The sequence below is a fragment of the Olea europaea genome, chromosome 12, assembly GCF_002742605.1.
Source record: "Olea europaea var. sylvestris chromosome 12, O_europaea_v1, whole genome shotgun sequence".
In the NCBI taxonomy this organism is placed as follows: domain Eukaryota; kingdom Viridiplantae; phylum Streptophyta; class Magnoliopsida; order Lamiales; family Oleaceae; genus Olea; species Olea europaea.
This window is the reverse complement of record NC_036248.1, coordinates 18,775,130-18,797,359: the sequence shown is the minus strand read 5'-3', so window position 1 is coordinate 18,797,359 and position 22,230 is coordinate 18,775,130. Positions and strand designations below refer to the sequence as shown.

General features: G+C 33.8%; 1 protein-coding gene and 1 long non-coding RNA gene across 2 annotated transcripts; one reads left to right on the top strand and one right to left on the bottom strand.

The window, feature by feature from the left end:
• The first annotated feature begins 8,398 nt into the window (after window positions 1–8,398).
• Window positions 8,399–9,573, top strand: LOC111406722. Its single transcript, XM_023036101.1, has 2 exons — window positions 8,399–8,704; window positions 8,791–9,573. Exons 1-2 carry the CDS (start codon window positions 8,399–8,401, stop codon window positions 9,571–9,573), a joined length of 1,089 nt encoding a protein of 362 aa, XP_022891869.1.
• Window positions 9,574–19,641: 10,068 nt separating this feature from the next.
• Window positions 19,642–22,224, bottom strand: LOC111405978. The gene is made up of 2 exons (XR_002704912.1): window positions 21,015–22,224; window positions 19,642–19,866 (listed from the first exon to the last, which is right to left on the bottom strand). It is a non-coding gene; the product is annotated as an uncharacterized LOC111405978 (long non-coding RNA).
• Between the last annotated feature and the right edge of the window lie 6 nt (window positions 22,225–22,230).

Here is a 22,230-nt window from a genome sequence, read left to right as displayed (position 1 = left end):
GCGTGAGTGTAACTTTCCTTATTCGATTGGAACTCTTTTGGAACCCAATTTGGACGTGATTTTTCACCAATTTTCGATCACTACAGATACCCAATAGGAGAATACACAAAGGGGGCTCTCATACTTTTCTCTTATACATAACATACTCCAATATTCATCAATTGACATCATCAAAGAAGGAGAATTCATCATTTTTGTGAGAGAATTAAAGGGGACTTGTAAGAATTCAATCAAGTGAAGATTCAAACTTGGTATTGGACAAAGAAGAGAGAGCGCAAGTAGAGATTTATTAAGAAACCATTGAAGAGATTCAAGATTTCAATATTTGTCTTCATCTTCTCAATTTATCAAAAATCTGGGTTATATCTTTCCACTTATATATTATTTTTTGTAATTTAAATATGTTAGGCTAATTTTTTATATTTGCTAGGATGTGATGAACCCTTGTTATGAATTTTCAATTTGAATAATCTAATTGACGTTAATTTGTTTAATTGCTTGGATGTTTATTTAAGGGATGAGATCACCACTTTTCAGCAAATGGACTCAGAATGCTATTCAGAGGCTTGGGAATGATGCAAGGGTTTACTTCGCCAGTGTCCACAACACAGACTGCAGAAGTGGCTTCAAATGCAATACTTTTACATTGGTTTGAACCCGATTAGCAGGGCTAACGTAGACTCTACGTACGATGGTTCTATCACAAAAAGAACCGCGGACCAGGTCTATCAAATCATGGAAGATTTTGCATTCACCAGTGCACTTTGGCCTACTGAAAGGATGACTGGAAAGAAAGCTGCTGGGATATTCGAAGTTGATTCATTAACAGCACTTTCAGCACAATTGGCATTATTGGCACATAAAGTAGATCAGATGAGTGTAGCCTAGACAGTGGGACCGAAATGCAAACATTGTGGAGGAAGCCATGAGAGTGTTGATTGTAACGTAGGATTTCCTTTTGCTCAGACGGTAGAAGACGTGAACTACACTCAGAATTTTCAAAGGCAACAACACAATCCAAAATCCTAAAACATATTATCCAAGCTGGAGAAATCACCCAGGTTTTCAATGGAGCAACAAAAAGGGACCTCAAATTGCGTCACAGCAGACTACACTGCCAGGTTTTTAGCAAAATGAGAAAAAGTCTTCGTTTGAAGATCTTGTGACTAAGTTAGCAGAAATATCCACTCAACACATGTAGAGAACGGATAAGAGCTTGCAAGTTCAGGGTGCTGCCATAAAAAAATTTGGAGAATCAAATGGAGCAAATAGCAAAAGCACTATTAGAAAGACAACAAGAAGTTTTGCCAAGAGACACTGAGATAAATCATAAGCAGCAGGTAATGGCAGTAAAAGTTGTAGAGAATGAAGAGGTTGGGACAATCACTATACGTAGTAGGTTCAACTTCCAGAAATCGCAGTCGAAAGATAGGTGAAAGTAAATGAAAATGTCCCTTCTATAGATGAGGAGCAAGTGGACAAATCTGAACAGCCAGGTAAAGTAGTTCCATATCAAGAGTCAAAAAATCTACAGGTTAAGACAACCGCCCCTATCAAACCTCGTGTGCCTCCTGTCCCATTTCCACGGAGATTGCAAAAGATGAAGTTGGAAGAACAGTTTGCAAGGTTCTTGGATATCTTCAAGAAGCTTCATGTTAACATTCCACTAATTGAAGTTATATCTCAAATATCAAACTATGCAAATTTTCTGAAGGAGATTCTATCTAAAAAGAGAAGGCTTACAGATTTCGAGACCATCAAGTTAAATGAGGGGTGTATTGCCATATTGCAGAATAAATTACCTCCTAAGTTACAAGATCCAAGGAGTCTCAAAATATCTTGCTCAATAAGGAATGGTTCAAAATTTAATTGTTTATGTAACTGGGGAGCAAGTATAAACCTAATGCCCTTCTCTATATACAGGGAATTAGGATTGGAAGAGCTTAAGGACACATCTATCTCCCTTCAATTAGCAGACATATCAATTAAATACCCACGAGGAGTGGTTGAGAACGTGCTCATTAAAGTGGGCAACTTCATATTTCTCATTGATTTTGTTGTCCTAGATATAGAGGAGCCATGGGATGCAGCATTACTTATCTTGGGCAGATCCTTCCTATCAACAAGTCGAGCTGTCATGGACTTTGAAAGTGATGAACTAACATTGAGAGATGAAGCTAAACAAGAGAAGTTTAAGATCTACAACACTATCGAGAATCCAGTACATAGAGAGATCAATAAAAAAGCTAAGAAGGAGTGCAATTATATTGCTGCAAAGGTGCAACAAGGCTCGAAGGAGACAAAGCCTAAAAATTTAGGAAGCCTTGGACGTGAGAGGAACAGAGGGTTCAAGATTTGGAAGGCAAAACGAGGATGCAAAGCCGAAAATTGCAAGGAGTGCAAAAACTCAAGATACATGTTTAAACCACACTGATCATTTCCTCCGTACAGTCTAGCTAAAGACTATAAATTAAGCGCTTATTGGGAGACAACCCAATCTTCTAACCCTTTTATTTATTTTGCTCTCTGCATCACATAGCATATAGATTTATTTTGATTATTTGGTTGCTTTAGATTTAGGCACATTTTAATTTGTAGGGTACCACCATCTTTAATACTCCATTTAGGCCATTGAATTTATTGTTGGTATTTTGATTGTTTGGACTAAGTAACACATGTTTTAGGTTATTTGATTTTTAATGTTTGATTTAACTGCTATGTTAGGAACATAACATCATGGAACACTCAAACCAACATAGACCAAAGGAGAAATATGATGATAGAGATTGTCGAGCCGTCATCCATAGTGCCTCACTTATTCAACAGAAAACTTCGGAGAGTATTTTCTTCCCTATTCCCTTATACTCTTACTTTTGCTTTATGATATTGAGGACAATATCAGGTTCAAGTTTGTTTGAAAAAAACATTGAGTTTTTTTTTATGCTTATATGTTTTCGTGCGTTTGTTTAATACTACTTAAAAAAAACACAATTATTTTTAGGTTGCGTGCTTGTGTGGATTGGATAGCTTGGCCGGCAATGATGATCTAAATTAAGATTTAGTGTTAATGTATGAACTGTGGATATGTTGCATGCTAGATTGATTGAAGTTTAACATTGCAAAACTTGATATTATACATGCACTAGAATTGAGTTTAACATTATGATGAAATGAGTTGTTTCATACTCTTGATAGGTTGATTTAGTTGGACATAGATGCTTTACCCAAACCATACTAAACTAATTATCTTTAGACCAAATTTAGCACAGTTTGGGGGTGATGTTACTATTGTAGGTAGGTGCAGATGTGAATGTGGATTCCTTGAGTGGAAACAAATTGTGTGGATTGTCTGAGATGAACAGGATAAAATTGGATGAAAATCTTGAGTTGGAGGTTAGTTTTTTTTGAATAGGTGTATGATAAGGGGCATTGCACTAAACAAGGCATATATTTTAAAATTTAAAATTTCTCTTTAAAGCATTTATGACTCGAGCAATTAAGTCTGTGAGGGTATCTTAAAACCTGATGCCCTAAAGTCATTTGACTTGGGAGTCATCGATCTAAAGCTCGCTACAACGGTCATTTAGAAAACAATCAGAGATGAAGTTGTCATTGAAAAAATAAATAATTATTCTCTTCGAAGCCTTTTTTTACTCGAGTTATTAAGCCTATAAGGGTGTTTAAAAACCTGGTGCCCTAAAGTTGTCTGACTTGGGAGTTATCGGCCTAAAACCTGCTATATGGGTCATCTAGAGAGTTTAAAGGGTAGTTAAAAAAAATAATAATAAATAAAAATGCATTAGCCTTGTTAAGTCCTAATACTTGTTCGAGGGAATTTGACTTTCGATGAAGGGTAATTAGTCTAGTTGAGTCTTGCAGTCAAAGCAATCAAATAATTGGAGAATCCTTATTCATTGATGTGTTGACTTGCAACTAGTGAGATCTATCGAAATTGGAGAGGGTGAGGATAGTAATGAAAAACTCAATCTTAGATTACACGCTGGAGAAAGAGTGAAAAAAATAAGGTTGGGCGTATATGAATCTTACGAGAGAAGAAGGAATAAATTTGACCATAGAGGGTCGGAAATTGGAATAACTTGTGAAGTCATTAATGTCTACCTAGTTCTTTACACACACGTCGATTTTGCATTAAAAAAATGGATATTGGTTTGGTATTGTAACTTTGAAGCAGTTTGTAAATTTAATTCGGGGATCTCCATTCCCGATGTAAGAAGCTAGATTATCCAACCAAAATATTTTACATGTTTGTGTGTTTGTTAAGTCAAGTTATGATTTTATTTGAGAACAAACAAATATTTAAGTTTCGGGGTGTTTGATAAGTGTATTTTATACACTTACGTAAACCTAAAAATATAGACATTTAATAGTTTTTTAAAGCAATTATAGCCTAATTTGTTGTATATTTCATTTATTAGGTAAAACTATTTTGGTTGGAAGTTAAACCGAAAGAAAGAAGTGAAAAACGGTTAAAAATGGCGTAGTAGAAAATTGAAGACCAAATTGCAAATATCCAATGGTTGAATTGGACCATAAGAGATATTTTAAAGATTGATGGGAGTCAATTTGATGCAATTAGAAGTCAAAAAGGAATGGAATATCATCAGAATATTACCATAAATCGACTTCCAATTACATGATATATTTTTCAGATTTTTAGTCAAGAATTGCGACCAATTTTTGGCATAGTAAACATTCGAATTGAAAATTATCTATTTCTAGGAAAATTGTAACCCTTTTAGTTAGCTTTCCAACTCATTTTAAATCAACGCAATCGGATATCGAGAGACAGTTATGATCAAAATACTGACTGCTGTGCAGAGACAAAAAATTCGCGTGCGAGTGTAATTTTCCTTATTCGATTGGAACTCTTTTGAAAACCAATTTGAACGTGATTTTTCACCAATTTTTGACCACTAAAGATAACCAACAGGAAAATACATAAAGGGGGCTCTCATACTTTTCTCTTATACATAATATACTCCAATATTCATCAATTATCATCATCAAATGAGGAAAATTCATTATTTTTGTAAGAGAATTGAAGAGGACTTGCAAGAATTCAATCAAATGAAGATCAAACTTGGTATTCGACAAAGAAGAGAGAGCGCAAGTGGAGATTTATTAAGAAACCATTGAAGAGATTCAAGATTTCAAGATTTGTCTTCATCTTCTCAATTTATCAAAAATTCGGGTTATGTCTTTGCACTTATATATGATTTCTTGTAATTTAAATATGTTAAGCTAATTTTTCATATTTGTTAGGATGTGATGAACCCTTGTTATGAATTTTTAATTTGAATAATTTAATTGACGTTAATTTGTTTAATTGTTTGGATGTTTATTATCGTTTTCATGCTTTTCAATTAATTGGCCACTAGTTGAATTGTTTGTGAATTTTGTTGTTATCGAGAGAGACAATAGGATCATTAGCACAAAATAATAAATCTTGTGAGGTTCGATAGAGGATAGAGATATACATCTATACTTCATATGGTTTTTATAAGATATTCTAGCTTGTTTAATGCATTTATCATGTTCGCATCTTCATCGAGTGATAGGAAGGTCGTATGAGGGGAATAGATTTGATAACTATCGAGAGGTTTTCAATTAAAATAGGAACATTAACCAACAAGCATGATTTCAAATTGTCAATTTAAATTGTCGAACTAAAATGGAGTAGTAAGGGGGATTCCACATCTTAACAATATTTCTCGCGAATTTGATAAATTTTTACTTAGTTTTCAACTTAGTTGTTAGATTTAATATTGTTTAGTCACAACTAGACCTTGCTATTCAATTAAGGGAATTATTAGATTTAACTCAATCAAACACATAGTTCTCGTGGGTTCGACACTCTACACACTATTATATTATTTGTTCACGATCCTGTCCACTTACGGGTAATCAAAATACTGACTGCTGTGCAAAGACAAAAAATATGCACGCGAGTGTAACTTTCTTTATTCGATTGGAGCTCTTTTGGAAACCAATTTGGACGTGATTTTTCACCAATTTTCGACCACTACAGATACCCAACCGGAGAAAACACAAAGGGGACTCTCATACTTTTCTCTTATACATAACATACTCCAATATTCATCAATTATCATCATCAAAATAGGAGAATTCATTGTTTTTGAATGAGAATTGAAGGGGACTTGCAAGAATTCAATCAAGTGAAAATTCAAACTTGGTATTGGACAAAGAAGAGAGAGCGCAAGTGGAGATTTATTAAGAAACCATTGAAGAGATTTAAGATTTCAATATTTGTCTTCATCTTCTCAATTTATCAAAAATCTATGTTATGTCTTTCCACTTATATATGATTTCTTGTAATTTAAATATGTTAAGCTAATTTTTCATATTTGTTAGGATTTGATGAACCCTTGTTATGAATTTTTAATTTGAATAATTTAATTGACGTTAATTTGTTTAATTGTTTGGATGTTTATTATCGTTTTCATGCTTTTCAATTAATTAGCCACTAGTTAAATTGTTTGTGAATTTTGTTGTTATCGAGAGAGATAATAGGATCATTAGCACAAAATAATAAATATTGTAAGGTTCGATAGAGGATATAGATATACCTCTATGCTTCATATGATTTTTATAAGATATTTTAGCTCGTTTAATGTATTTATCATGTTCGCATCTTTCATCAAGGGATAGGAAGGTCGCATGAGGGGAATAGATTTGATAATTATCGAGAGAGGTTTTCAATTAAAATAGGAACATTGACCAACAAGCATGATTTCAAATTGTCAATTTAAATTGTCGAACTAAAAATGGAGTAGTAAGGGGGATTTCCCATCTTAACAATACTTCTCCCAAATTTGATAAACTTTTACTTATTATTCGATTAAGGGAATTATTAGTTTTAACTCGATCAAACACATAGTTCTCATGGGTTCGACACTCTACACACCACTTTATTATTTGTTCACGATTCCCTTCACATGCGGGTAATCAATCGATCAAGTTTTGGCGCCGTTGCCAGGGACTACTGTTTTTGACTAGTTTTAGTTAATTTTAACTTTAATCTGAATTTTTTTTTATTTTTAGTTTAGTTCATTAATTTAGAAAAATTTTACAGTGTTTCTTGCTTTCTTTTTCAAGACTTTGTATGCGAAGTTCGAGAACTGGTGATCTTGCTCAATTTAACCCAGAAATTGAACGAACATTCAACTTTCGAAGAAGATAACAGCTTGAAACACATCAAGAACAGAAAGAGGAAGACATGGCAAACGAAAATCCGAATCAATTAGCCATCGGGGCTAATCTAGGAGTAGCATAACCGAATATCGCTACAGTCAATGAAAATGCAAGGCTCATGGGAGAGTATATAGTTCCACCGGTAGTGGAAAACCAGTCCAGTATCGTATATTCGGTGTTTGATCAGGCAAACTTCCACCTGAGGACAGATGTCATCAACATGTTCCAAAATGCGCTACAATTTTTTGGGAAAGCTACAGAGAATCCCAACGCTGATATATTAAGTTTTCTGGACATGTGCGCAACAATTGAGTATCTGGGGGTTTCAAGCGAAGCAATTAGACTAAGGCTCTTCCCATACACATTGAGGGATTCAGCAAAGGAATGGTTAGACACTTGCCCACCGCAAATAAAGACAACATGGAACCAATTGAGTCAGAAATTTCTTAGCAAATATTTCCCACCAAAAAGGATTGCAAAGCTAAGGGACGAGATCGCCACTTTTTAGCAAATGGACTCAGAATGCTATTCAGAGGCTTCGGAAAGATACAAGGGTTTACTTCGCCAGTGCCCACAACACGAATTGCAGAAATGGCTTCAAGTGCAATACTTTTACATTGGTTTGAACCCAATTAGCAGGGCTAACGTAGACTCTGTGTGCGATGGTTCTATCACAAAAAGAACCGCGGACCAGGTCTACCAAATCATGGAAGATTTGACATTTACTAGTGCACTTTGACCTACTAAAAGAACGAGTGGAAGGAAAGTTGTTGGGGTATTCGAAGTTGATTCTTTAACAGTACTTTCAGCACAATTGACATCATTGGCATAGAAGGTAGATAAGATGAGTGTAGCCCAGATAGTGGGATCGAAATGCAAACATTGTGGAGGGAACCACGAGAGTGTTGATTGTAATGTAGGATCTCCTTTTGCTCAGACGATAGAAGTCGTGAACTACACTCAGAATTTTCAAAGGCAACAACACAATCCAAATCCTAACACATATTACCCAGGCTGGAGAAATCACCCAGGTTTTCAATGGAGTAATAATCAGAGAGCTCATATTGCGCCACAGCAAACCGCACCACCCGAGTTTCAGTAGAATGAGAAGAAGTCTTCATTAGAAGATCTTGTGACTAAGTTAGCAAAAATATCCACTCAACACATGCAAAGAACGGATAAGAGCTTGCAAGTTCAGGGTGCTGTCATAAAAAAATTGGAGAATCAAATGGGACAAATAGCCAAGGAACTTTCAGAGAGACTGTCGAGAACATTACCTAGTGACACTGAGATAAATCCTAAGCAGCAGGTAATGGCAGTAAAAGTTGTAGAGAATGAGGAGGTTGGGGCAATCACTACACGCAGTGGGATTCAACTTCTAGAAATCACAGTCGAAAGATGGGTGAAAGTAAATGAAAAGGTACCTTCCATAGATGAGGAGCAAGTGGATAAATCTGAACAGCCAGATAAAGTAGTTTCATATCAAGAGTCAGAAAATCTATAGGTTAAGACAACCGTCCCTATCAAACCTCATGTGCCTCCTATCCTATTCCACAGAGATTGCAAAAGATGAAGTTGGAAGAACAGTTTGCAAGGTTCTTGGATATCTTCAAGAAGCTTCATGTTAACATTCCACTAATTGAAGTTATATCTCAAACACCAAACTATGCAAAAATTTTGAAGGAGATCCTATCCAAAAAGAGAAGGTTTTCAAATTTTGAGACCATCAAGTTAAATGAGGAGTGTAGTGCCATCCTGCATAACAAATTACCTCCTAAGTTACAAGATCCAGGGAGTCTCAAAATACCTTGCTCAATAGAGAATGATTCAAATTGTAATTGTTTATGTGACTCAAGAGCAAGTATAAACCTAATGTCTTTATCTGTATACAGGAAATTAGGATTGGAAGAGCTAAAGGGCACATCCATCTCCCTTCAATTGGCAGACATATCAATTAAATACCCACGAGGAGTGGTTGAGAACGTGCTCATTAAAGTAGGAAAATTTATATTCTCCATTGATTTTGTTGTCCTAGATATAGAGGAGCCATGGGATGCAGCGTTACTTATCTTGGGCAGATCCTTTCTATCAACAAGTGGAGCTGTCATGGACTTTGAAAGTGGCGAATTGACATTGAGAGTGGAAGATAAGCAAGATAAGTTCAAGATCTACAACACTATCGAGAATCCATTACATGAAGAGGTCAGCAAAAAGGCTAAGGAAGAGTGCAAGTATATTGCTACAAAGGTGCAACAATGCTCGATAGAGACAAAGCCTAAACATCTAGTTAGCGTTGGACGAGGGAAGAATGGAGGGTTCAAGGTTTGGAGGGCAAAATGAGAATGCAAGGCCGAAAATTGTAAGGAGTGTAAAAGCTCAAAACACATATTTAAGCTACCGTAATCAATTCATCCATACAGTCTAGCTAAAGACTATAAATTAAGCGCTGATTGGGAGGCAATCCAACTTCTAACTCTTTTATTTATTTTGCTTTCTTCATCGCATAGCATATAGATTTGTTTTGATTACTAGGTTACATTAGATTTAGGCACGTTTTAATTTGTAGGGTATCGCCATCCTTAATACTCCCCTTAGGCCATTTAATTTATTGTTGGTATTTTGATTGTTTGGGCTAAGTAACACATGTTTTGGGTTATTTGAACTTTAATGTTTGATTTGAACTGCTATGTCAGGAACATGACATTGTGGAACACTCAAACCAACATAGACTAAAGGAAAAATATGATGACAGAGATTGTCGAGCCGTCATCCATAGTGCCTCACCTATTCAACGAAAAACTTCGGGGAGTATTTTCTTCCTTTTCTTCCCCATTCCCATAGACTCTTACTTTTGCTTTATGACATTGAGGACAATGTCGGGTTCAAGTTTAGGGGTGAAAAAAAAAATATTGAGTTTTTTTTTTTGGTATGCTTGTGTGTTTTGGTGCGTTTGTTTAGTACTACTTAAAAAAACCAAAAAAAAAAAACAACAAAAATTTTTTTTTATTAGGTTGCGTGCTTGTGTAGGTTGGATAGCATGACCAACAATGATGATCTAAACTGAGATTTATTGTTAATTTATGAAATGTGGATATGTTGCATGCTAGAGTGATTGAAGTTTAACTTTGCAAAACTTGATATTATACGCGCACCAGAATTGAGTTTGACATTATGATGAAATGAGTTGTTTCATGCTCTTGTATCGGTGGATTTAGTTGGACATAAATGCTTTACCCAAACTATACTAAACTAATTATTATTAGACCAAATTTAGCGCAATTTGTGGTGATTTTACTATTATAAGAAAATACGGATGTGGCCAGGGATTCCTTGTGTGAAAAAAAAATTGTGTGGATTGTCTGAGGTGAACAAGATAAATTTGGGTAAAAGTCTTGAGTTGGAGGTCAGTTTTCTTAAATAGGTGTATGATAAGAGACATTGCACTAATCAAGGCATATATTTTAGAATTTAAAAATTCTCTTTGAAGCCTTAATGACTCGAGTAATTAAACCTGCAAGGGTATCTTGAAACCTGATACCCTAAAATCATCTGACTTAGGAGTAATCGGCCTAAAGCTCGCTATAGGGGTCATTTAGAAAGCAAACAGAGATGAAGTTGCCATTGAAAAAAATAATAATAATTGTTCTCTTCGAAACCTTTATGACTCGAGTTATTAAGCCTATAAGGATGTTTAAAAACCTGGTATCCTAAAGTCGTCTGACTTGGAAGTCATTGGCCTAAAGCCTGCTACATGGGTAATCTAGAAAGCTTATAGGGGAGTTCAAAAAAAATAAATAAATGCCTTGTTAAATCCTAACACTTGTGGTCAAAGCAATCAAATAATTGGAGAATCCTTATTCATTGATGTGTTGACTTGCAACTAGTGACATCCACCGAAAATGAAGAGGGTGATGATAGTAATGAAAAACTCAATCTTAGATCACACACTGGAGAAAGAGTGAAAAAAATAAGTTTGGGGGTATGTGAATCTTACAAGAGATGAAATGATAAATTTGACCATAGAGGATCGAAAATTGGAACAACTTGTGAAATCATTAATGTCTCCCTAATTCTTCACACACACACACACACACACACACACACACGTCGATTTTGCTTTAAAAAAATGGATATTGGTTTGGTGTTGTGACTTTGAAGCAATTTGTAAATTTAATACGGTGATCTCCATTCCCGATGTAAAAAGCTAGATTATCCAACCAAAATATTTTACATGTTTGTGTGTTTGTCAAGTTAAGTTATGATTTTGTTTGAGGACAAACAAATGTTTAAGTTTGAGGGTGTTTGATAAGTGTATTTTATACACTTATGTAGACCTAAAAATATAGACATTTAATAGTTCTTTAGAGCAATTATAGCATCATTTGTTGTATATTTCATTTATTAGATAAAACTCGATGGTTGGAAGTTAAACCGAAAAAAAGAAGTGAAAACGGTGAAAAATGACGAAGTACAAAGTTGAAGACCGAATTGCAAATATTCAATGGTTGAATTGGACCATAAGAGATATTTTAAAGATTGATGAGAGTCAATTGGATGCAATTAGAAGTCAAAAAGGAATGGAATATTACCATAAATCGACTTCCAATTACATGATATATTTTTCAGATTTTTAGTCAAGAATTACGACCAATTTTTGGCATAGCAAACGTTCGAATTGGAAAATATCTGTTTCAGGAAAATTGTAGACATTTTAGTTATCTTTCCAACGCATTTTGAATCAACTCAACAGATATCGGAAGACAAAGTTATGATCAAAATACTGACTGCTGTGCAGAGAAAAAATCCGCGCGCAAGTGTAACTTTCCTTATTCGATTGGAACTTTTTTGGAAACCAATTTGGACGTGATTTTTCACCAATTTTCGACCACTACAGATACCCAACAGGAGAATACACAAAGGGGGCTCTCATACTTTTCTCTTATACATAACATACTCCAATATTCATCGATTATCATCATCAAAGGAGGAGAATTCAATGTTTTTGCGAGAGAATTGAAGAGGACTTGCAAAAATTCAATCAAGTGAAGATTCAAACTTGGTATTGGACAAAGAAGAGTGAGCAAAAGTGGAGATTTATTAAGAAACCATTGAAGAGATTCAAGATTTCAAGATTTGTCTTCATCTTCTCAATTTACTAAAAATCTGGGTTATGTCTTTTCACTTATATATAATTTCTTGTAATTTAAATATGTTAGGCTAATTTTTCATATTTGTTAAGATGTGATGAACCCTTGTTATGAATTTTTAATTTGAACAATTTAATTGACGTTAATTTGTTTAATTGTTTGGATGTTTATTATCGTTTTCATGCTTTTCAATTAATTGGCCACTAGTTGAATTGTTTGTGAATTTTGTTGTTATCAAGAGAGACAATAGGATCATTAGCACAAAATAATAAATATTGTGAGGTTCGATAGAGGATGAAAATATACCTCTATACTTCATATGGTTTTTATAAGATGTTCTAACTCGTTTAATGCATTTATCATGTTCACATCTTTCATCGAGTGATAGGAAGGTCGTATGAGGGGAATATATTTGATAACTATCGAGAGAGGTTTCCAATTAAAATAGGAACATTGACCAACAAACATGATTTCAAATTGTCAATCTAAATTGTCGAACTAAAAATGGAGTAGCAAAGGGGATTCTACATCTTAGCAATACTTCTCGCAAATTTGATAAATTTTTACTTGCTTTCTATTTAGTTGATAGATTTAATAGTGTTAGTTACAACTCGACATTGCTATTCGATTAAGGGAATTATTAGCTTTAACTCGATCAAACACATAATTCTCGTGGGTTCGACACTCTACACGCCACTTTATTACTTGTTCGCGCTCCCGTTCACTTGCAGGTAATCAATCGATCACATGGTATTATCATGGATCTCGAATTATGTAAGTCCAGACATTGCTTCCAGCGTGATCTACATGGGCTCAACATCATCAGTATGGAAAGATCTCTATGATAGATTTTCACAAGGCAATGAATCAAGAGTTTACCAAATTCAACTAGAAATTGTTGAACATTGACAAAACTCAGATTCAATCTTTGTCTATTTCAACAAAAAGAAGGCTTTATGGGATGCATTAGCGTTTTATCAGGATCCATTCACCAACATATGTAGAGGACTGAAGAAAGTCAATAAAAGAATGGAAAATAAAAGGCATATGCAATTCCTTATGGGATCAAATAAAACGTGTGATGCAGTCAGAGGTAGCATATTGATGATGAGTCTATTGAATAATACTTGAAAAGCTTTCTCCATGACCCTAGCTACAATATGAATGGCAACTCGACGCCACCTTGTGCTGTGAAGAAACCAACTGCATGTTTCAAGTTATAGTAGTGAATCAATCAGGCAAAACATTCATAGGTAGTAGTACACTTGGAACCTCTTCTTCTCGCACTGAAGGAGCATCGAGGAAGACGTTCAAATGCAAGTTAAATGGTTTCCCAGGACTAAAAATTCCAAGGCAAAAAATCAAGTCTAAGGATCGGAGGATTGCAGCCAATATTCCACCATAAACCAAGGAGATGCCCCAAAGTGCAGCCAATCAAGTAAGAGGGTCCAACCTTCACAACTAAAGAGTACAATCAGATTATTAATTATTGTTGCATATTTCTAGAATTCTCTAGAGCTACTTCGAAAGCAAGAAGAATTCAAGGGTTACAAGAATTATCTAGAGTTTCTTAAGGACCAAGAAAAATAAAATAATGTAGAAATAAAAAAATTCTAGAGACAGTCCACCAACTTTTGAATGCTATAAATAGCAGTTGTCACTTCAATTGTGTATCAGTCCAAAGCATTGCCATTGTAAAAATCTCCTACCATATTCTAAAATCCTATTTTAAGAAATACAATTTCCTCCTTCAACTATTTTCAATTTAAATTACTTCATAATATTTTATGTCCCTAAAATTTATTTCATACAAAGCCTACTAGAAGCACGTGAAAAATGATTAGAAAGGCGTTATGAAATTGACAAGGAAAACACTTTTCAATTTAAAGTTAATATACGACTTCAGAAATCTAAATAAGATGGAAGAAAATCTAAAGATAATTTTAAAAACAAAGAAATTCAAGGAAAAGAAATTGATAAAAGTAGCAAATATTCTCCATGTGGTATTTGTAAAAGAAAAAAGTCATTTAGAGAAGGAACATTGGTGTAAAGGAAAACCACGGTACCATAACTATAAAAAAATTGGTCGTTTAAAACAAAACCATCAAGTTAATTTCTCTAAAGAAAAGGATATAGAAGAAAGTGTATTTTATTCCTCCACCGAAGACGCATCTGATGATAGACGGGATACGTGATATCCAGATAGTGGCTTTAGTAACCACATGACAAAAGATAAAAATATTTTCTGCAGCCTTGATAAAAATAAGGCAAAAATAAAAATTGGCAATGAAAATTTCATAGAGGCAATAGGCAAAGGCATTATTTCCGTTGATATAAAAAAGGGCAAGAGATGCATTAATGAAGTTCTCTTAGTCCCTACAATAGATTAAAATCTATTAATAGGAAAGATGATGAAGAAAAGGATACAGTTTACATTTTAAAGAAAATTCTTGCATGATCTATGACAAGAAAGAGAACAAATGCTTTCCAATCCAATAGAAATATACAACCAATGTGGCAATGACGATACAAGTGGATGAGTCGTGACTATGGCACAAAAGATTTGGACATTTTCACTTCTACGGTTTGAAGATCTTGTAGCAAAAGAGTATGATGAGAGACTAACCAGTCATAAAAGAGATTAATGAAATTTGTAAAGGATGTTTGCTTGGGAAATAACACTGTCAACCATTTTCGTCCGAAAAATCTTGGATAGCCAAAAAGCTATTGGAGCTGATACATACAGATGTATGCGGTCCGATGCATACTCCGTCATACGAGTAAAACAGGTACTTGATTCTCTTCATTGATAACTACACTAGAATGACATGAGTATATTTCTTGCATGAGAAATCCCAAGTATTTGAGATTTTTAAAAGGTTCAAAAGCTACGTCAAAAAGCAAAGTGGTTATAATATCAAAACTATCAGTAACGATAAAGATGAATATACGTCAAATGAATTCAACAAGTTCGGTAAAGATGAAGGACTGGAGCATAAACTCACTATTGGATATGTACCAAAACAAAATAGTGTGTCAGAAAGAAAGAACATGACAGTAATGGAGACATTCCAAAAGTCAAAAATGTGTTTATGTTATAAGTTCAACCTTTTTTTCGAAGGTGTATTTTCGAAAATATCATATCAAACGCTTATTGAGTGTTTTACAAAATTGAAAACTGAAAACAACGAACAAAACGCACACTTAGAGATTTGTGCATGTGTTTTTTTTAGAATAATAGGCCAATCATTCACGATAAATATATACACACGTATAAGTTTGCTTTACTATTCAATTAGGAGAATATATATATATATATATATATATTTTTTTTTCTTTTTTTTTTCTTTTTTTTTTCTTTTTTTTGGGTAAAGCCAAACTAAGATACACGAGTATCAATTATTGAATTAGACTAGTTGTAGATACTTGGTGTACATTAGCCCTTGTTTGAGCCTCATTTTTTCCTCAAAATACATTTTTCAACAATAATTTGATATCATTTCAATTATACATTTTTCAATAAAATAATATTACACGTAAATCTAAAATATTTTTTTATTTTTTAACCACACATTCTCCAACATAACACTATTTTAAAATGTATTTTTTGAGAAAAATGGGGCTCAACCGGGTATAAGTTAGATATTCCAAGTGCTGTAAAAATCTGTTATTTATTGTTTAAAGTAGTATGAAGATCAATGTAGGGCTGAACAAAATTTTCAAGTCGATCAAACCAGACTCAAACCAGACGAAGTTAAATACCGAAATGGGTATCTGAATCGAAAATCGACAAATTGGGTTTCTTCTCAATTCTAAATCAAGAACTGAATTTTTCTAATTTTTTTTTTATCTAAATAGGTCAAATTATTTTATTTTCTCTAAATAAATTTGCTAACCAATTAATTTAGTACAAACTCAAATATGGTTTTCCTATTTCTAATTTTCATCTCAAACCCAACTTAATTAAATTGATCTACATTTTACTCAAATCTCTTATTCTACCGTAATGTCGTTTCTGCTATTCTAAAAAAATCTAATTGCAAGTTCGGCTGAGCCTCTCTTCATTATTGTGAGTTTGATATCTTTCTTTTTTTTAACGGTCAAATCTATAAAAACTCAACAAAGAAAGGCGCAAAAAATATCGCAAAAAATATCACATGATTGAACTACGCTATTTTATGAGAGTTAAAATCAAACATGTTACTAGTTATATTAATGTAGTGTTGTTGCAAATATTAAAAAATTTAATTACTGTAAGGAACCCAAGAACCTAATGGAGCCAAACCAAACCGAACATAATCGAACTTGAATTGTTCCATAATTAAATTTAGATCTGCCGATTCCACTTACTAAATTTTTGAAAATTCGGGTTTCATTCAATTCTATTATAAGAGAATCGAACTTGATCATGTCCAGCCCTAGATCAATATCTGAAAAAGTCACCTCACAAGAATTTCAAACTTAATGTATATGTAGCTTTGTTAATCAATGGATAGGTTTAGTTTGACGTGTTAGTGGCACGGGGCTAGATGACCATAGAAGCTACATCCCCAGAAATCTCCTTCCTGGATTTGTCTCCGTCCAAGACGTCGTAACTGTAACGATTTCGCCACGTAGACACAACGATTTGTCCTTCATATCATATGAGCTTGAAATAAATCCATGTCAAAGAGAAATTTGCAAAGGGAATTTCACGTCTCATTTGGGGGTGATTTTAGGGTTTGTTTTGGGAATCTGTGGCCTTTTTTCAGCAATAAGATGTGATTTTTACGGCCTAGATCTTATTTTGCAAACAAGCTTTGCTTACATGAATTTGGGTGGATACCTAATACGATCCACATAGGAAATCCGATTGACACATGGGAAGATCCGTTAGATTTAACAAATGACATCAACTAGATTGGAGGATGACTAACACAATATATAGTTCATTTATTAAGCAGTAGTACTAGGTACAGTTGTAATCATTCAAATAACTAATCCATGAGTTTGGATCTCCAAATTTTTAATTTACAATTATTACATTTAATAATTCACAGATTTCACTACTCTATTCATTAAATTATTTAAATCACATTTGAATTAATTGACCATTGATGTATTAAAAAAATTATGTTAAATAAAATATAAAGAGAAATCAATAAACATTTCTCGAGAAAAGCAAAATAAAGAATCAAAACAGAGAGCATTGTTGGAACGTATAAAACTTTTTTCTCTAAATTTAAATATCCTCTATTATGCATAAAATGCTATTTATAGAAATAGTCTTTGGAAAATATTCTAATAAATCAAAAACTTTTTTAAGTTTTCATAAATGCCGAGTATCATACGGTACAAAATTTCGGAATTTTACAATAAATGACTAACATTATGCATATGTGGTTTAAAATCAAATGTTTGATTTTAATTGAATTTATAAACTATTTGCCAAACATAGGATGTGGAAAAAAAAAAGAAAAAAAAGAAGAAAAAAGGGTGTTGCATACGCACCTGTATATTCTAACCTAGCATGCCCAAAAATCGGCGCGCTGGAATATAGACGGATCATTTCAAAATCGGTGTAATTTTCACTTCTTGCAAACACTCTAGTCCTAATATGTTTATTTGAATAATAAATTTCTGTTCAAGGTTTACTACGCCTTGTTTGGTCCCCAACATTTTCAAAAACATTTTTCTTTCGTCTTTTTAATTGCACCTTTTTCAATAAAATAATATTATAAATAAATTGAAAATTTTTCTTATTTCTTAACCACGCATTGTCTATCAAAATACCATTTCAAAATACAAATAAAGCTCAAACAAGCTCTATACAATAGATAGATTGTCCAGGTAAAAGAAATTTTCATCTTTCCTAGTAGTAACTGGCAGATCCAGCACCTGGGGAGCACCCGCGGCCGAGTGTACTGGATCTGCTGATAGCCATTTTTTTTTGTTGAGAATAGATGAATTTTTTAGGTTATATTTTTTATTCATATGTTGCCTCTGGCTAAGTTGGTTAGAGCAGGTTTTTGCATCTTGCAGGTCCCAAGTTCGATCCTTTATCAGTCAACTTTTATTGTTCACTTTTTTTTAGCTTTACAATTTTTACCAAAAAATAATGGAATGAGAAAGAGGGGATTCGAACCTGGAGCTATTGTTAGAATTATTAATGGTTTGACCATTATGCTGATTGTTGAATTGTGATAATATGTTTAACAAATTTACATATATTAGATCTTAGCTGGCAACAATAAAGATTTGAACTTATGCTTTTCTTTTGAATTATATAAAACTTGGCAATAATGTCATTTGATGAATATGATTTATTCTTTTAACAAAATTATATACGTTCAAATTCAACAAAATAATTGTTATGTTTAAATTTTAGGTCTTATTTGATTCCCACTTATTTCATAATATATTTTTCTCTCATTTATTTTCAATCATATATTATTTAATAAAATAATATTACATGAAATTCAAAAAATTTCCTTATTTTTAACCACGTATTTTCTATCAAATCACTATGTTCCAAAATGCATTTTTTGCCAAAAAGGAAAAAAAAAATCAAACGAGCTCATAATATTTTATTAAGCTAACTATTGATGATCAACGGTCACCCATGCTGACTCAAAATCCTGAATCCGCCACGGCTAGTAGTTATTGTAAAATGCAATACTTTTAGTTTATGCACACTTCAATCTTCATGTTGTATAGATTGTCCAAGTAAAAGAAATTTTCATCTTTCCTAGTAGTTATTTGTAAAATGCAATATTTTTAGTTTTTGCACACTTCAATCTTCATGGACAAGCTCTGAGGAACCTTTTGGGTTGATATATATTTTTAAACTGTGTAAAATTTTACTCTTCATTTGAGAGGCTTCTTGAATGGCTTCAATTTATTTGATTTTGCTTTAGTATAAACAAATTTTTTATTATTATTTTTTTAATGACGAAAGAACCTATAACCGCTGCCCTTCAAGTGCACACTAGGTAAACCCTCGAATTAATGCAATAGCTTGCAAACCACGCCAATCAGGTAAACCGCACTAAGGGAACTCGGTGCGACAAGTTCGACCGATAAAGTATTGGTTGGAAAAATCGAACTCGTGATCAAAGACATCCGCACTCGCCTACTCCATCAACTCGACCACCCCATGAAGGGCTTTTAGTATTGACAATTGACAAAAGGCAAATTTAACAGGTAAATGTCAAGCAGCAGAAGAGCAAGTTAGTCAAAACATATGCCCAGTCAAGCTAATGTCATTATGTGCCAAAAGATGTGCAATAAACAAACGAGGCATTGAGAAAACATAAGATATTATCATTAGAGAATTACAATGTTTGTACCATTTGGTACCCAAAAAAGAAAACCAGTTCTTCAGTTTATATGTTCTAAGAAAATGCCTGAGCAGCATAGGGGCAAAAGTTTACATCATTTCTTGTGACCGTCTTACACATTGACTAACTTTTTTCTTGAAATTGTCCCTCTGTTCTCTCCATTCCTTCTGCAGTAATCAATCGACAAAGCAAAATGGGAAATCAAAGATCCACTTAGGAAGTGAGTATGAAAGGAGAAATGAACTCGAGAATGCACATCCATACCATCACAGAATACTTCCGTTTTAGTTACTTAACCAGATAAAACCTCATTTTCATAGTTACTTAACCAGATAAAACTTCATTTTCATAGATTATCACAATGGTTGAAGAAAAGTGCGTGTCTAACTGTCAAAAATGCTACGACTTCCATATTTCATCACGAAAGAGGAGAGCAACTCGTCAAAAGCCAAAAAAGAAAAAAGCTCCAAGATAGAGAAGCTATTGACAACAAAGCATCACGGAGACCTATATTGGATTATCAAACCAAGCAATACAAATTAACAAGCACAAGGACCTGAATCTCCAAAATTCACAAATAGGAACACCAATGGTCATGAAATGAAGTAGGTTTTATGAGTAATCGTGTTCAAGTTATATCCACAGCATATATCAAGAAAAAGAAATGGATAGTTGAAATGAGTGAACAATTTCATGATCAAACCAGAATATATTATTTCTTAACAAAGAATTTCATTTCAAAGAGAGTTGAGAGTCTGAGATGACCAGCTACTAATGGTGGCAATGGGACAGGGTGACCCAACTGCTCAGTGGACCAGCTCATGGGCCGGATCCTGAGAGCTCGAGCCATGGGCAGGTTCGTAGTATTTTCTTATTTAATTACATTAAATTTCCTTAATTTTAAACTGTAGTCAATTTTTTCTATGTTTTTTTATTAAATTTAGTCTCAAGAAAAGATTAGAAAAGCTCGCAGGCCAACCCTGCTAGGCTTGGCTTGCCCCACTGCTCCTCCTACCAGCTGCTTCCAAGAAGAAAGCAACATCTGTGAACATCTTACAAGTTAACTTTCTTATTGTGACTCTTCCAATAAAATCAATTTTAGGCTCCTCTTAGATTGATATTTAATGAAAGGAACATTAATTTACAAAATTATCGTACTAATAGGAAAAAGGAAAGGGTGGGGGGGAAGAAAAATTGTCTTAGGAAAAAATAAATAGAGAGAGAGAGAGAGATAAGCACAAAGATGGCATAAATACAATTAAATTCAGCGATGAAAATAATCATAAGAGCAATCATCAGATGTATTGACACTTACAGCAGCTTCAACATTTGCAGGAGATTCATCATTAGGACTTGAAAGCATCGATATGATGCTTAGAACTATACTTTCCACCTGAAAATTAAAATTAATTGTGTCAATTTGTATCCTATAGATGTGTAGCCAGACATTAAATGGGTGAGTGTTACATTGTGATACAAAGGAAGTTCTACAAAACTGACTGATGTCAGTTGACCATGATACAGAAGGAATATAATAAGAAAAACTGGAAGCAGTTTGTTGGAGTGCCCCCAGTACCAGTGACAACACAGACAAATAATTACTCCTTTATGAAATGATGCTCAAGAATATCCAAATGAACAAAAAACAGTCCCCCAACCAAGCCCATATGGTATGATCATTTCTGAACCCCTGACAAAATGTTTCAAGAGGTGCTTCTGACAAGCTGAATCGTTACCAAAAAACATACATGGTAAAGTTCCCCATCTTTCAGTTTGCATTTGCAAATTCATGTGTTTCATAACCAATGGATAATGGAGAGAAACTTATCACTGGTGCTAAATCCAAAACTATCTCTTCTATGAGGTCCAAGAAAAATCGAATCTTCGGGATATTTAAAGCATTTATCTGTTTCATCTAACACGCAATATATCTTTACACATTACATTCCCTCCATATCTCCCTTTCTTAGAAATACTCGAACTACAGCACATAAACAATCACCCTTCAGTCAACATACTGCTATAATTTGATTCCCCAACATTGTTGTTCCAAGCACAACTGAACTTCTAAAGGAACTAGAACTTTATTATCAGGACATGAATTAAAACTATATCATCAGTACACGAATTGAAACTATATTATCAGAAAATAACATAGAAAAGTGCATCTTGGATGTGTATAGTAATCACATCTACAAGTATAGGACAATTTTGATACAAATCAATTGCAACAGAAAATTTCCCAGTACTATCTCCTTTATTTCACACTGTGACTTCTTTCCAACGCCAAAAAGTGAGGAAGCTACCATGACTATTGTTAGATTTTATGCGCAATATTAAAGAGATGAAAACGAAAATCAACACAAGAATTTTACGTGGTTCAGCGGTGTGCCTACGTCCACGAGAGCGAAGCGGAGATTTCTTTATTCAGCTCTGAAAAATAGGGTTACAACATACTATTTATACTAACCCTAGCCTGAGCCCATATTAGACTTTAAGGCCCGTACAGAAAATACCCCTGTACCGTACCG